Source organism: Manacus candei, unplaced genomic scaffold, assembly GCF_025592945.1.
Source record: "Manacus candei isolate 608988 ecotype Guabito, Panama unplaced genomic scaffold, ASM2559294v1 h1tg000017l, whole genome shotgun sequence".
Taxonomy (NCBI): Eukaryota; Metazoa; Chordata; class Aves; order Passeriformes; family Pipridae; genus Manacus; species Manacus candei.
The window spans coordinates 18,169,415-18,183,519 of NW_026138065.1; the positions used below are offsets into that span (position 1 = coordinate 18,169,415).

The window sequence follows — 14,105 nt, forward strand, 5'->3', positions numbered from 1 at the left end:
CCACTGGTTTCTCCAGGAACAACAGCAGTCTGGCATCAAACCAGATCCAGAAGTTCTGGATCCAGACCAGTAACTCTCAATTTTCTTCTACCTTGTGTTCTCAAAAATCCAGCTGAGACAGATATTCTTCTTAATCTGAGAATATTTTAAAATTGTTCACTTTTATACATTTTTTCTTTGTCTCAGCGATACCAGACAAGTAGTGGCTATACTCTGGCCAAAGCTGTTTGAAGTGAACCACAATTGTGCATACATGAATCTGCAAATCCACAGTTTTCCACAGATGCTGGCAAACTAATGAACAAGACCTATGCCTCACTTAAGAGCTAATATTTTTGAGGAAAATAGTTAAGTGATCTTTGGTGGTTTTCTACATACTAGGAAAGCTTTTTGTTTTCCTTACTATTACTTCAATGTTCCTCTTCACTGCGAATTGGAATCAGTCCTAAAAGATGACCTCTTAGACTACTGTAAATTTTAAGCCAATTAATAACCTGATTGCTCTTTAAGAGTCTTGTGATACTTAAAATATTGGAAAAAAGAAAAAATACTTCTTCAGTGAGGATATATGTCAGCAGCACTACATTAATTAAAGCTGAAAATACCCCTGAGATTTCTTCTAGTCAATTTTGCAAAATCTGACCTGAAGAACATATTCAAAGTAAAATGATGCTGTTCCAGAAGACATATTTTCCTTGCCTTTCTAAGAAACTGTCTCTGCAGTGCTATGCTTCATTATTATCACTTCAGATATTTACAGCTCAATGAGAGATGACATGATAAACATGAAAAGTTACCTGCCACTATTCTTTTGCTGAAAGACTCTCAAAGTTAGGGTAAGGATGTATGCTACAACCAACTTTCACTTTCATTACTATATGAACAGAAATGAAACATTTGAAATCTTTCTTATTCAACAGAAATAGAATCTGATACACAGAAGTAGTTTAATTCATGGGATGTTATTTAAGTTATCATCTTTCTGCCATCCTGCAATTTCACAGTCACAGAGGAGGAGATTTACAGCCCCCTAAAAGCAGGTCCATGAAAATGCTGCTACAGAATTTTTTTTCTTTATACTGCAATAGATCAAAATACATTTAAAAAAAAAAAGGCAAAAAGAAATTCAGCTCCAAGTTTGAATTAGTTCTTTTTAAATGGATCTGGGTCAAAGAGTACAGTAATACAAAATGCACAAAGGAATAAACATATATTGGCCAAGCGTGACAGACAGGCAGAAATGTAGAATTTTTGATACGCCTAATAAACTTGATGTGAACATATTTTTCTTTTTTATTGCCAAACAATCTGTCTACCATTAAATGCTGTAATTCACCTTGCTAGCAAATATCTAGTTGTGCGAGTGCAGTGTTGGCATCAAGATTTTTCACCATTTTTACTGTTTCATTTCATGTTGCAATGCTGCCATTAAATTTAATTACTTCTTTAATGAACTCCAATTTCTTTTACTTCTTACCACCTAAAGAGAATCCAGAGCATCCATTGAAAACTCAAGTTTTCAAACTGCTGACTTTAATGTATTTATCTTCATTTATGATTTTTGGGAATCTTGTCTACTGCCACTGACTACATTGCATTATTTTGCAAGAACAGAGCATTACTATTTGATCACACTTGTAAATGTTTTTACTTATTGTTCTCAGTTGGTGAGTGTTTTCTTTTCCTCAATATGATGAAAGACACCTTGCTAGTTGAAGCTGCACTGGGGTCCCTTCCTCACTATAAGATAAATTCATGTAACAAACACACATAGAATCATAGAACACATCCAAACACACCAATATACCATGAGCACTTATAACTAAATCAACAGTAACAAACAGAAAATTAATATAATCACTGTATTAGAGAAAATGGGAAAGTGGGAACAACACACAAAGAATCAAGCTCTAATTTAAAATGACTAACAAGTAATTTTCCATTCTTCTGTGATTATACATCAAAAAATAAGCATTAAAATGAAGAGAAATATGTCAGAGGTCTGTAACACCATTTTAATTTCATAGAAATAAAAGTACAAAATTTAAAGGTAGAGATGCAATGCTACAAGGCTATTTTAATTAGATTTCAAAACTCTGGTTTAGTTGAAAATAAACTGGGACCACAAATGTCTGTAACATAGCTTAATTTAGAGATATATTCCTTCCAGAAGACTGTGTTGATAACGTAGTTAGATGAAGCAGAATAAAAGAACTAAGTTGTTAACTGTTTCACTGCATCATAAAGTACATAAACAGGACTAGAATGTTCCAACAATGTATCATGCAATGAATTATAAAACAAATTAGCAGAAAGAAAAAAAATGAAAGAAAAAAAAAGGGTCATGTCTACAGCTCTCAGCATCTGTCCAGATCAGATCCCACAACTCCTACCGCAGTTGAGACTGGGCAGGATTACTTATGATTCTGACAAACTGAAAAACAGGCAGGACTATTTATCTGACAATGAAATGAAGTACTTCTTGTATATTAGGAATGATAGAGACTGATGACTGGAGGAAACAGGGTGCATCTGTATCAGTCATTTAGTTCAAAATAGGAAAGGAGTTTCAAAGCCACTGTCCATAGTGGTTTTTTTCTACTGCACTTTAACCAACAACATAAAGTATCTCATAGCACAAAAACTGGGTTTCTGTTAAAGTAGTTCCATGTACTCATAGATATTTAGTCCATGGGGCCTGATTAGTTACACTAAAAATAAAGCTCAAAACATGCACAGTGTGGACACTAGGTCCTCAGCACCAAACATTTCAATTCTACAAATCACCTTCTACTGTACTGAACTATTTGCTAATGTGGCCAGATCTAAACTCCTGTTGCAGCTTCTCAAACTCCTGTTCTTTGAAGCTAGTAGACACAGAAGAAATGTTGCCAACGTATAGGACAGAAGAAAAACTGCTTGATGAAGTTGTATCTTACTTGAGTGGAGTAGAAAATGCTGTTGGAATTCTCATTGTCAGAGTACAAACATTATCCAAAAAACAACTCAAACCCAGAATACATTAGTCTGATGCTTCAAGCTTCTCCTAACAGATGTTTTTGCTAGTTCAAGCAAGAGCCCTTACCCAAATTATGCTTCAGTAGTGGCAATAAGGTACTTTCAAGATTTGTATGTCAAGCAAGACTACTCGGGGAGACCAAGGTTATGGATGCTTATGGTTTTTTTTCAAAACCTTCACCAATTTTCCTGGCACTGCTATTTCCAATTTCTGGACAGGATAGGCATATTCTTCTATCTTTCTATCCAGCAAATTATTGCATATAGGGTTTAGTGACAGTCTCAGACTGACCAAGCATATAAACCTAGAAAAATGCCTCTCATTCCTGAGACAGTAAACAAATCTTGTCTGACTGGGAAAGCTATGTGCCAAAAGACAAATATAAACGTTCTTGCAAATGGGCAACATAAATAGAAAGAGTATTTAAACACCTTCTAAAAAACCAACAAAGCATGCTTGTGTGATGGAAAAAACTGAAGCATTTATGGACAAAAGTAACTCTTCTTTCAACCAGATCAGACTGAAGAAACTGAATACTCAATGCCTTTGATGCAACATGTAAAAAGGATCACTTGAAAATGCTTTTAAAATGTCAAATACAGATAGCTTACACACACTTAACCAAAAACACATCTAGGAAAGCATTTAGGAAAAAATTCCTATTGTCAGATTTTCAAATTTGCAAAACTAAACATAACCAGAGAAGGACCATCCCAAGTGGAAATGCAGCAGGCATAGCTAATGCCCAGTGAAATGAAGTTAGGCCACGGCAGAACTGTTTGTAAGCAGTTTACCAGAGCATAATAACAACTTCACTGTTACTCAAGAGCTTTTAATGTCCCATATAACGGTTCGCTATAAAACTTGCAACCATATAACACACTGAATTGAAAGTTGCCACAATCATCACAGAACTCTTTCTCCAGAAATTGGTGAAAATCTGTCTGAGAAGCAACAGGAATACAATCTTGCAGTCTGTGAATGAAAGTATATAGGAGGTTGAAAACATTTTCTGTCAGTTAAAAACCAACATACAAGAATGAAGAGTTCTGTGGAGGAACATCCATAAAGATGCACCTGAGTAACATCTGATTACAGATGTTGTTTGCCTACCACAAGATCCCTTAATAGCTACAATTGGTCAGCCATGACCCACCATAACAGAAGTCTTCTTTACAGAAATTTATCAACTTCTAAATAAATGCAGTCTTGATCAGGGTACAGCATTGCATAGGATGTCTTAAGTAACACAAAGAAGAGTATGCTTTTCCCTAAGTATTTAATTTATTCTCTGTCACTTTCCAGCACACTGCTTACTGCTACCCTCCTCTGGGAACATTTTGGACTCCACAGTATACTACTTCAGCTCCCCAGAGTAACTGCAAAATAGGAAGTAGGAATTTAAAGGCAATGAATGAACTCTACAAAAGTTCACATAACCTTTATGCAGATGTTTTTTTAGGGCACCCCATAATAGTCTGCCCACACATGTCCAGGTATTATATTGCTGGTGAAGAAGCAGTTCTGTTTCCTGGGTTCTGCTCTATGGAGCAGCTACCAGGCATTGTGATTTTCTGAATGGATGCATGTTAACACCTAAATCCCTCTGGCTTGCTTGAAAATTAAACAAAAGCAGGCAAGTTTTAGCACTGTCTAGAAAGGAATTAGCACTACAAGTGGGAGAGTAAGAAAAAACCAGGTGGATCAGCATCTGACCTGTAAAACAGTAAATTGGCAACCTATTTTACCATACACATAGGCTGGAAAATATAAAACAACTTCTCCATTTCCTTCCTTGAATGTTTTGTTGAAAAGGGAGAAAGAAAAAGAACAAAAACTAGAAACCATGTACAAGGATTATTTGGCTAAGAAGATTTGAAACTACGCTGTGCAACCAGGTTACAGAAAATACAGGACATGGAGTGATTCAGGATAAAATCCCTGTGTTAACTGTGATTAACAGTTCTCTGCTATCATTAGAACAGTACTTTTGTACTACATTTGTAAGTAGCAAAGCCTGGTGTATTTTATGAATGTAGAATTGTCCTTTAGTCAGAAGTGTATAGATTTTTTTGAAGTTTTTTTTTTAATAGTAGAGAAGTATTTTTAAAGGTATTTATTAATTCAAAGTGCTTTGATGTTCCTCTCATAAATCTGCATAATCACATTAATTTATAAAATTGAACTGACCTGATTTTTTTCACTAATGAAATGCAACACTTCAAAACTTATATTTCAACATTCATCCAAAATAATTACATTGCGTATTATTCAGCTTATATGCATACTTGGCAAGTTCTGCATTCATTTAATTTGTTAACATTTTCTTTATTTCTATTCTTAACTTCTATTTTACACCATAAAATTCCAAGTACTGTAATACAAGACTGAATTATTAGCACTGAAATCCTTTTTCATTTACTCTGAGGGGAAAACAGACTGATGTCTACATTCAAAGTATCAAATTCTACTACAAATTCTACCTGACATACAGGGAGTGTAGCATTATTCCAAAACTCTCTTTTTCTCTCTCCTGTATTGGAAGCTTCAGTAAATATAACAAAGTTATGGTCTGAGTTTCTTTTAGCTAGTTTTGGGAAAGAGTAGGGCTCACAAAATGGCAAACAGGTTGAGTAACACGATATGGGGGAATAAATAGTCAGCAGGAAAAGGAAAAGGATTTTTTTATTAGAGGATTTTAATCTTACCGTGCTACAACTAAAAACTGGTCAATCTGACGGTCAGTAAGGGGGCTATCTGGATCCCATACTTTTACTTCCAGCTTTGCCTGTTCTCTGTCATCTAATTCTCCTGTCAAAAGGTAGATGGGACAAAACACTTATTACTCACAATGTTTTTCTCTGTGTAGTTCTACTACGTTTAAAAGAGACATTGTACATTTTTAAACACATACACACATGGAGGACTTAACAATCAGCAGTTATCCACTTAAATTCCATAATGTAGCATCATCAAAATAAATCTCTTCCGTTAACATCAACATTTCAATTTAAGGAGACATTCTTAGGAGGTGTAGTATAAATGAACCTTAATAAAATGTGATTATAAAATTGAAACCATAACCTAACTAACCAGTAGTTTCTTTAAATTGTTTCTCTACTATATGAAAGTTACTGTTTCACTTAAGCCATACTGAAATAAATTTTACACTTAACCAGCTTTAGTAATTAAATTCTATTCAATTTCTATTCTATGCCCCCAAAATACAAATCATTAGGCAAAACTGCTGTCTAGTACATTTTAACATATTTTTCACCTCTTCAGCCACTACATTATCTGTATTTTTAACATAAATCATACTATTAAAATTGCTGTGTACATTGACTAGTTATATCCTCCTATAAAGTAATACATAAAGCTACACCACAAGAAATTTACTATATACTACATCATCATTTCCCAACTCCATTTATCTGAACAGAGAAATTTGTGAACAAGCACATGGCCAAAACAACGGTGGTGGTTTCTGCAATTTAATTTGTCCTTTATTCATTATTACAAGAGTATGACATTTGTACTGCTTGGAAGAACAATGAAGTGTGAATTCATTACAATGATTCCCATTCATATGGAAGCCTAGATCTTGTCTTGCCTACTACACCAATAGCTTCTTCTGTAAAATAAGAAACATTTCAGAGGCTGACAGAGCAAGCACCACGTATTCTACTAGTCTAAGAAGACCTACGTGTGGGATGTAGCTAACACATCTGTGGCCACAATAGATGACAAAAATAAAGTTAAAATCATTGTCTTTCCTTGCTGTTTTAAAATACAAATGTGTTCTTCCTTAAGTAAACATGTGAAAAACACTAATGTTTAGCTGATTGCCAGTACTTATCTGTGACTTTTATGAGCTACTATGAGAATAAAAAAAACTGTTGTCAGACACGGTCATTCCACTCCCTTTGAAAATCTAGGCTGTGTAGGTACCTCTCTGAGCACACAGAAGATCACTTTAGTCTGTGCTATTTCTTATGACTTAATGAAAACAGCCAGTATCAAGACATGACATAACCCGTATACTTAAGAGGCTGGAAACAGACTTCAAACCAAGCACTGGCTCTTCTGAAATCACATCATATAAAGTGAGTTTCTCTAGCACATTCGTTCTGGAAGGGAATTAAAAGGTGGTATATATTTATCCCTACCAAACACACAAGTTAGGACTGCACCATACTGTCTGGTTAATGTTTCAGGAACAAATTTCACAGTCACATTCTCAGAAAAACACAGTACATTACTTTCTTTCAATACACATGCAATAAAGAATTGGCTGTCTTATGGGAATTCTGCTTCTGTTCAAGCTAAATCACATCTAGTACTGGAGACAAACTGTTAATTTCTGGCAATCTTGGATAGGATTTTAAGTCTATAAACTCATTCAATGGATTACACACCTGTCAATACATTCATTTTTTCCATCTGTGACAGACACTTAGTGGGTGATGTTCTACATTTTATAAATAATGTCTGAGTACTTCATTTCAATCTGCTAATATATATATTTTAAATATCTTTAATGATATTTAACTGTTTCAGGACATCATATTCTGGAGATTATAACAATACTCAGGCAAACTACACTTCTCCCAAAGAGAAAACATTATACAAGCATAGCATGAGTATTCAAAACATGTCACTCTCCTGATTCAAGTTTGCAAAAAGACCAAAAAAAATTGCAATACTACTATTTTTACTTAAATTAGAGGTAATTAAACAATTGCTACTAAAAAGTGTTGTTGTAAATCTTGATAAAACTGATTCTGAAATAATGCCAAGCATTATTTGTAGTGGCAGTAGACATAAATAGGACACAAACAATAGAATATCTATACCAAAAGAATCTAAACCCATAAATTAATTTTAGTATTAAATATCACTGCACAATGCTAGGCAGCAGTTTCCATAAAATAAGTGGTCTGTGCCAAACTGCACTTCAAAAAAAAGCTTCATTCAGATTTTCCACTTAAATGGCAGGATATTATCACTTGAAGAGGAAAAATAACCTTAAACAGATCAGATCATGGAGGCAGTCAAGAACTGTTGAAGAAATCTTTGGAAAGTTCATTTCAGGAGTGAAAATGAACATTCTTTCATGCAAACTTCATTTGCATGTGCTGAAAGTATCAGTATAGGATGATCACAGATCTTCATAAGATAAACAGATCTTCTTTCAAGAGGTCTTCTTTCAAAATAATAATTATATACTCCCTCTGCTTTACTTGACTATCTTTACTTTACTTAGCTAATCATGCCTGTAGGTATCCATATACTACAGGATTTCTAATGTCACAGACCCCTTTAAAACTAAGATGCAATTTCTGTTAACACATCAACATTTATCTTCTATAGTGTTAGAATTTGACACCAAAGTACAGGACATTCAAACTGAACAGATGATAAAGTTGTCATAGTATTAATTCCTTACACTGCAAAACCCAGGTCACAAATGGAATGGGGGAGTTTAATTTTTAACACTCTCAGTGCATCTGAGAAGGTTCAGTTTCATACATGTCACCTTCCCTCAATACCACCATCATACCAATTACAGCTTCTGAGAAATACTGAGCTATTTTTTTGAATAGAGGGTATGACATACCAGTGTATCCAACTTATTTTATGTGCTGCTTATAATTTTATTACAGTCAATCTAATCCTGATGATTAATTTTACTGGAAAACATTAGTAGATGGTCAGAAATACACCTGTTTTATGCCTCATCAATCATTCAATGTCTTATTTCTCATGGCTTTCTTCTAATAAAAAAAGTTGTAATTTTTTCTTCTTAAAAAAAAGTAAAAAATTTGCATTGCAGTTAGTCATTTTAAACAAATGAAAGCATGATATACCCCTCCCAAAAAACAATTGTAAGAAAAAATTTACAAAACAAAAGTAAACCAAGTGAAACTTTTAACCAAATGCAATCAAGATGAAGTACAAGAAATTAAAGATCTTTTAGACTTTGCTTCCTGGAGACAAATACCCCAAAGGTAACTAGTACATTAGATTGAGCATGATTCTATGTTACACTCAATTCTTCAAAAAATAAAACTGAGTTATGTGCAAATAACTTCTCTAAAAGCAACATGAGAAAGCTTAGATCATTTTAAAAGTGTAGGCAAAAAGAAAATGATTTGTTTACCTTTCAATTTCAGAACAATCTCCCCTCTCCCTTACGTTTCCTGACAGATGTATATTCAGGTTTCAATTAGCCATTCAGATAATGAGTTGTATGTTTATACAAATCTCATGGTAAAACTCAATTTATGGACATAACACACGCATAAAGACTAGAAATGAAAAACAGGCACATATAGAGGCTACAAATGAAAGATATCAGGTGAAACAGGCCTGTTACTTGTCTACAGACATTTAAACTGCTACTGAGCATTTTCAAAGCCAATAGAACATGCATAGTCCAATCACCTCTTATCCTCTAGAGCTTGAATTTATAAAAAAAAAAAAACAAAAGCCATTCTTCACTTGAAAAAATCTCTTTTGAAATAGAACTGCCTCCAATGACCTTAGAGTTCTCTCAGTGTTCAGCTTTATGGTTCTTATAAATCAATCACTGATGATCAAAAAACAAGACTCACAAAACACACAAGAGATTTAATTCATTGTGTTCTAAATTCCTAGAAATAAACAAAAAGAATTATACATTCAGAATAAACTGAGCTGTAACCATGCATTAGTGACCAACTTCTCCATAATGTTGCATCAAGAATGGCTAGTTTATGGAAATGCCCAACGCTGGAAGGAAGGAAAAAATGAGGCTGCCTCTTTCCCAAAACCCTGCAGAACAGTCTGCAAAAGGGAACTTACACAAATCAGAGAACATGGAGACATAATGTCCTAAAGTCACACTATTCCTCGCTTTTTAGTCCTTACATTAAATCACATTGAGGTCGAATCCCCACAGTGCCAGATATGAAATAATACCCTTCCATTTTAGGGGTTTTTTTTTACAGTAAAACTAAAGGCAATGACTTTATTATATGCATGAAACTACAAGGTCACCTACCATTCAAGGGCAAGAGTAAATATTCAACTAATGAAAAGATACCTGAAGTTCACCTTTATTTTGGAATTAGCTTCTTGTACTCTTTTGATATCTGTAAATAAACCTGAACAATGTGATTCTGGACTCCCCACCCCCAGTTCAGATGATGTTTTGGTTGACAGACACTGTACAGTGGTCTAGCACCTATTCCAATCTGAATACAGAAAGACTGCACCAGTTTTTCTGAAATTCCTGAAATAACAACACATGAGGTAATACAGTTTTTAGGAAAGCATAGTGAAAGTGATTCTGTGTAAAAATAATAAGAGTACCATACCATACATGAATAATAATATTTAAAATATTTATTTTTTAAAAAAGGCTACCACAATGCATAGAGATTGTATTCCTTAAAAAAAAAAAAAAAAAAAAAATCAAAGAACAAGCAAACACACAGAAAACTGACTAAATTAAAATGAAATCTTTAGTCCTGCAGTTTTGGTTCGCTTTTTTTTTAAAAATCCTAAATATTATAAATATGCAAATTCCCTGTGACTTCAGCATTCTAAAGATAAATAGGACTTTTCATGTGAATAAATTTAAACAAAACAATTTAGAGAAGAACTGTTTCTTTAGGATACAAAGTATTTTGATTTATTCAAATGCAAAAAGATCACATTTCATCTGCATCTGCTATTTGTTTTTCATTTTCTACAGAATAAACTTAAAAGAAAAATCAGACTTGTAGTAAAACAGCAAGAATCTGAACTTAGAATAAGCCCATTTAGGCAAAGTTACTGGGGTAGAAAATACAGCAAAGTCAACTAAACCCTGTGACATTGCTGCTTGAAAGGTCATTTGAGTGCTCACAGGGATAACAAGTACCTACACAGCATTCAATAAAAAAACCTGTATCCTTCATAGGACTGACTACCTGACAGAACTCATTTAGTACTTGAACAATCTCAGCCAAGACTCTACAGCTATTATTGATAACAAAATCTTTCCAACAGCAACCATACACAACCTTCCACACAAACATCACAGCACAGACCATTCATGGTGCAAACAGAAGGCAAAAGATAAGACAGCTACTTTAACCATTTCCTTCAAGTTGATGAAAAATAGGAAGTTCATAACAAACAGAAGACTGAGAACAGAAACCTAAGTCTTCTCAAGAAGCTAAAGATAGTAGGATATCATGGCTCTCTTTTTATGAAACTAAAACTCTGAGTGACTTCAATCAATCTTGAGAAAGGCAGTCCTTGCTTTTACAGTTTGGGGCAGGGGTAAAAAAAAAAACAAAACAAAACCCAAATAAACAAACAAAAAAACAAACCCCCACCCACCTGCAGCAATCTCCAAGCAGAACAACCCGCATAACACCCCTCAACTGTGGAACAGTTTTTATAAACTCTAATTGATAAGTAGCAGGATTTCCAACTTTTCCAACTTATCAGTTGACTGTTAACATAGAAGTTGTGAATGATCTGAGAACTGAAGCTCAGAAATTTCTGTTACCATACTATATACTTAGTATACTTCTACTATTCCTATATAAGGAATAAAAAACTCAACTTGATTCATGTAATTGAGTGCTTGATCAAAATTATACATGCATTTAATACCTAAACAAATTGTACCAAAAGGCAGTAAGTATTTTTAAATAACATTGAAAAGACATAATAAAACACTATGGCTTGTAACACAAAGCTTCAAATACCTAACTGAGCTTCTGTAGTACATGTGGTTGCAACTCTAAACTACAGATTCTCCTTTCAGCTGCACAGTTAGGCAGAAGCTAAGTCTTTACTGAAAACAGGTAGAGAAAAGCCATTTACATGTGGGTTTGTTTAATTTATAGTAAAACTGATAAAAGCCTATAAACGTGTATTGAATTGCCCAGCACACAAATCTCTAATCCAGCTCCCTACAAGTGAGATTGGCAAGACTGATGTAAAGGATATTATCCTATTAAAATTTGACATAAACAACATTATTGTTTGTGATGAGCAAGCGTTTGACAGTTAATTATGCAAAATTTACGCTGAGCTTACTAATGAAAAAAAAATCTGCAAATCTGACAAGTGACTACCACATTTAAATTGGATAACACTCAAGAAATAGCTCCTTCTTTTAGAAGGTATTATAGAAAAAATTCATCTTAAACTCAAAAGTGTAACCAACAGAAACTCTATTTGAGAACAAAATATATTTCAGTACATATAAACAGGAGTTTTATTATTTGTCAAGATTCATCTCATCTAACCTTAAACATCTGATTCATTTTAGATATCAATTGTGCAAGTGGGACTCTAGCTTTTTATACAGATACTTTGAGTAGAGTTTATAATTTTATTTACTAGAAGGAAAAAAAAAAAGCTTTGAACAGAACATCTTCCCTACAGGCCGCTTCTTCCTCCCTTTCAGAGATTCTAATTCCTCTTCTGTGTGTCTTAGTAAGGGCACAGTTCTCATCCTTGCCCAATCCAAACTCTTCCTATATTGTTTTAAATGGCCAGAGAGTACCTAATTGTATCAGATCACTGCTCCATAAAGAATTCCCTGGAACACAGTGGTCTCCTTTTAAACCCAGATGCAAGAGAAGCAGCACTAGGCTGGGAACAAGCCTGCAGCTGGGAGGGGACCGTTAGCATGAGAAAAATTGCACGGACACATGCATGTACACAGACATCTCCATAACAGTGGTTTGAAGAACATCCCTCCAGGCTAATTAAAACAGGTACTTGCAAACAGTCTGCCATTGCTGGTAGGAGTACTCAAGCAGGACTAGCAGCCCAGTTCTCTAGATAAACCTTTAAACCAAATCATTCCACATCATACTTGTCAACCTCTTGATGCTTTTTTCCCTTCCATATACCTCTGCATGGAAACTAAAAACTCACTTCCCAACTCAACCCTAACATACTCCCATTTCCCTCTATGACATGTCTCTGTTTTGCTCAGTTATCTCTGGTTCTACTTGACTTGCTCAGCATTCAGAATCCTCACAGCAGGCACAAGGAGCAGAGCCGGATGAGCTGACAGGAGCTGCTGCTACACACAGGCAATTAACTTGCAGAAACCATTCTTAGCGGGCACTTCCCATTGTTCAGATAAGCATGTGCACACTTTTAGCTGTGGACAGCCGCCCCTGTGATGCCGCCCAGGATGACACAGTTTGGAAATCTTTGTGTGCCCAAAGACATCATTCAAGCACCTGAGCAACTTAAGACAAGTAGAGAAAATTCAGAGTTAACTCCCTGTACAGTGTACTTTCAAGCTGATGGCTTTCTGTTAAATCTAAAAAATTATTCCATATTTTTAAAAGAGAAACAAAACTTTTAAAGGTTAGTAGCTGCTCTGTTAAGTGACTCATACTACGCATATGTTATACGTTTTCCTATATTGCAATATTATAATCTAATTATACTGAAAACTTTTGGTAGGGATTAATGCTGTTAGCTTAACATTAGTGCTTGCAGTTCCTAATCTTCAGGTGTTCCTTTTATTTTTAGACTAAGATTTGCTAAAAGCTCAACATATTGTCTCAAGCCTTTATGGAAAAGTCAGCTGAAACTGAGCATGCTAATAACATTGACTGAACACACAGAAAGAAGTTATCTACTACTCAGTGTCATCACTGGAGGGAAGGTGACTAAGTAGCAGTTTTAGGTCTCTTGAAGCTTCTCTTACTGAAATGACTGTAGGTAAGCACAGAAAAAGATGCATCCTAAGATCATCTTTGAAGTGTGGGTATTTTGATTAAACAACTGTCCACTCACATTCTTGTTTATAAAGAGGTAAACTTCCAGTCCCAACTCTTTCTCCACAAAGACACACTTCTCCAGAATAAAAGGCAGGTCTGAATCTCCTCAGTAGATTGTTAAGCTGGAGCACAATAGTAGGATTGTTTCATGTCAGAAATCTCAGGAGTTCTCTAGCCTAAACTCTTCCTCAAAGCAGATTCAGCTGTAAGATCAACCAGAGCTGTATCTTCTTGGAATTTGAACACCTTTAAGGACACAACCTCCCCGTGTACTTGCTCCACCATCTGACCAT

At 34.7% G+C, this 14,105-nt stretch overlaps 1 protein-coding gene across 5 annotated transcripts in view; it reads right to left on the reverse strand.

Moving 5' to 3' along the window:
- Positions 1–14,105, reverse strand: part of MTA3 (metastasis associated 1 family member 3) — a 132,818-nt gene that overhangs the window by 74,527 nt on the left and 44,186 nt on the right. For all 5 annotated transcript variants that reach the window (XM_051783138.1, XM_051783140.1, XM_051783137.1 and 2 more), the window contains exon 7: positions 5,728–5,830. In XM_051783138.1, coding sequence (XP_051639098.1) covers positions 5,728–5,830 — 103 coding nt within the window. The remainder of the gene's footprint in view (positions 1–5,727; positions 5,831–14,105) is intronic.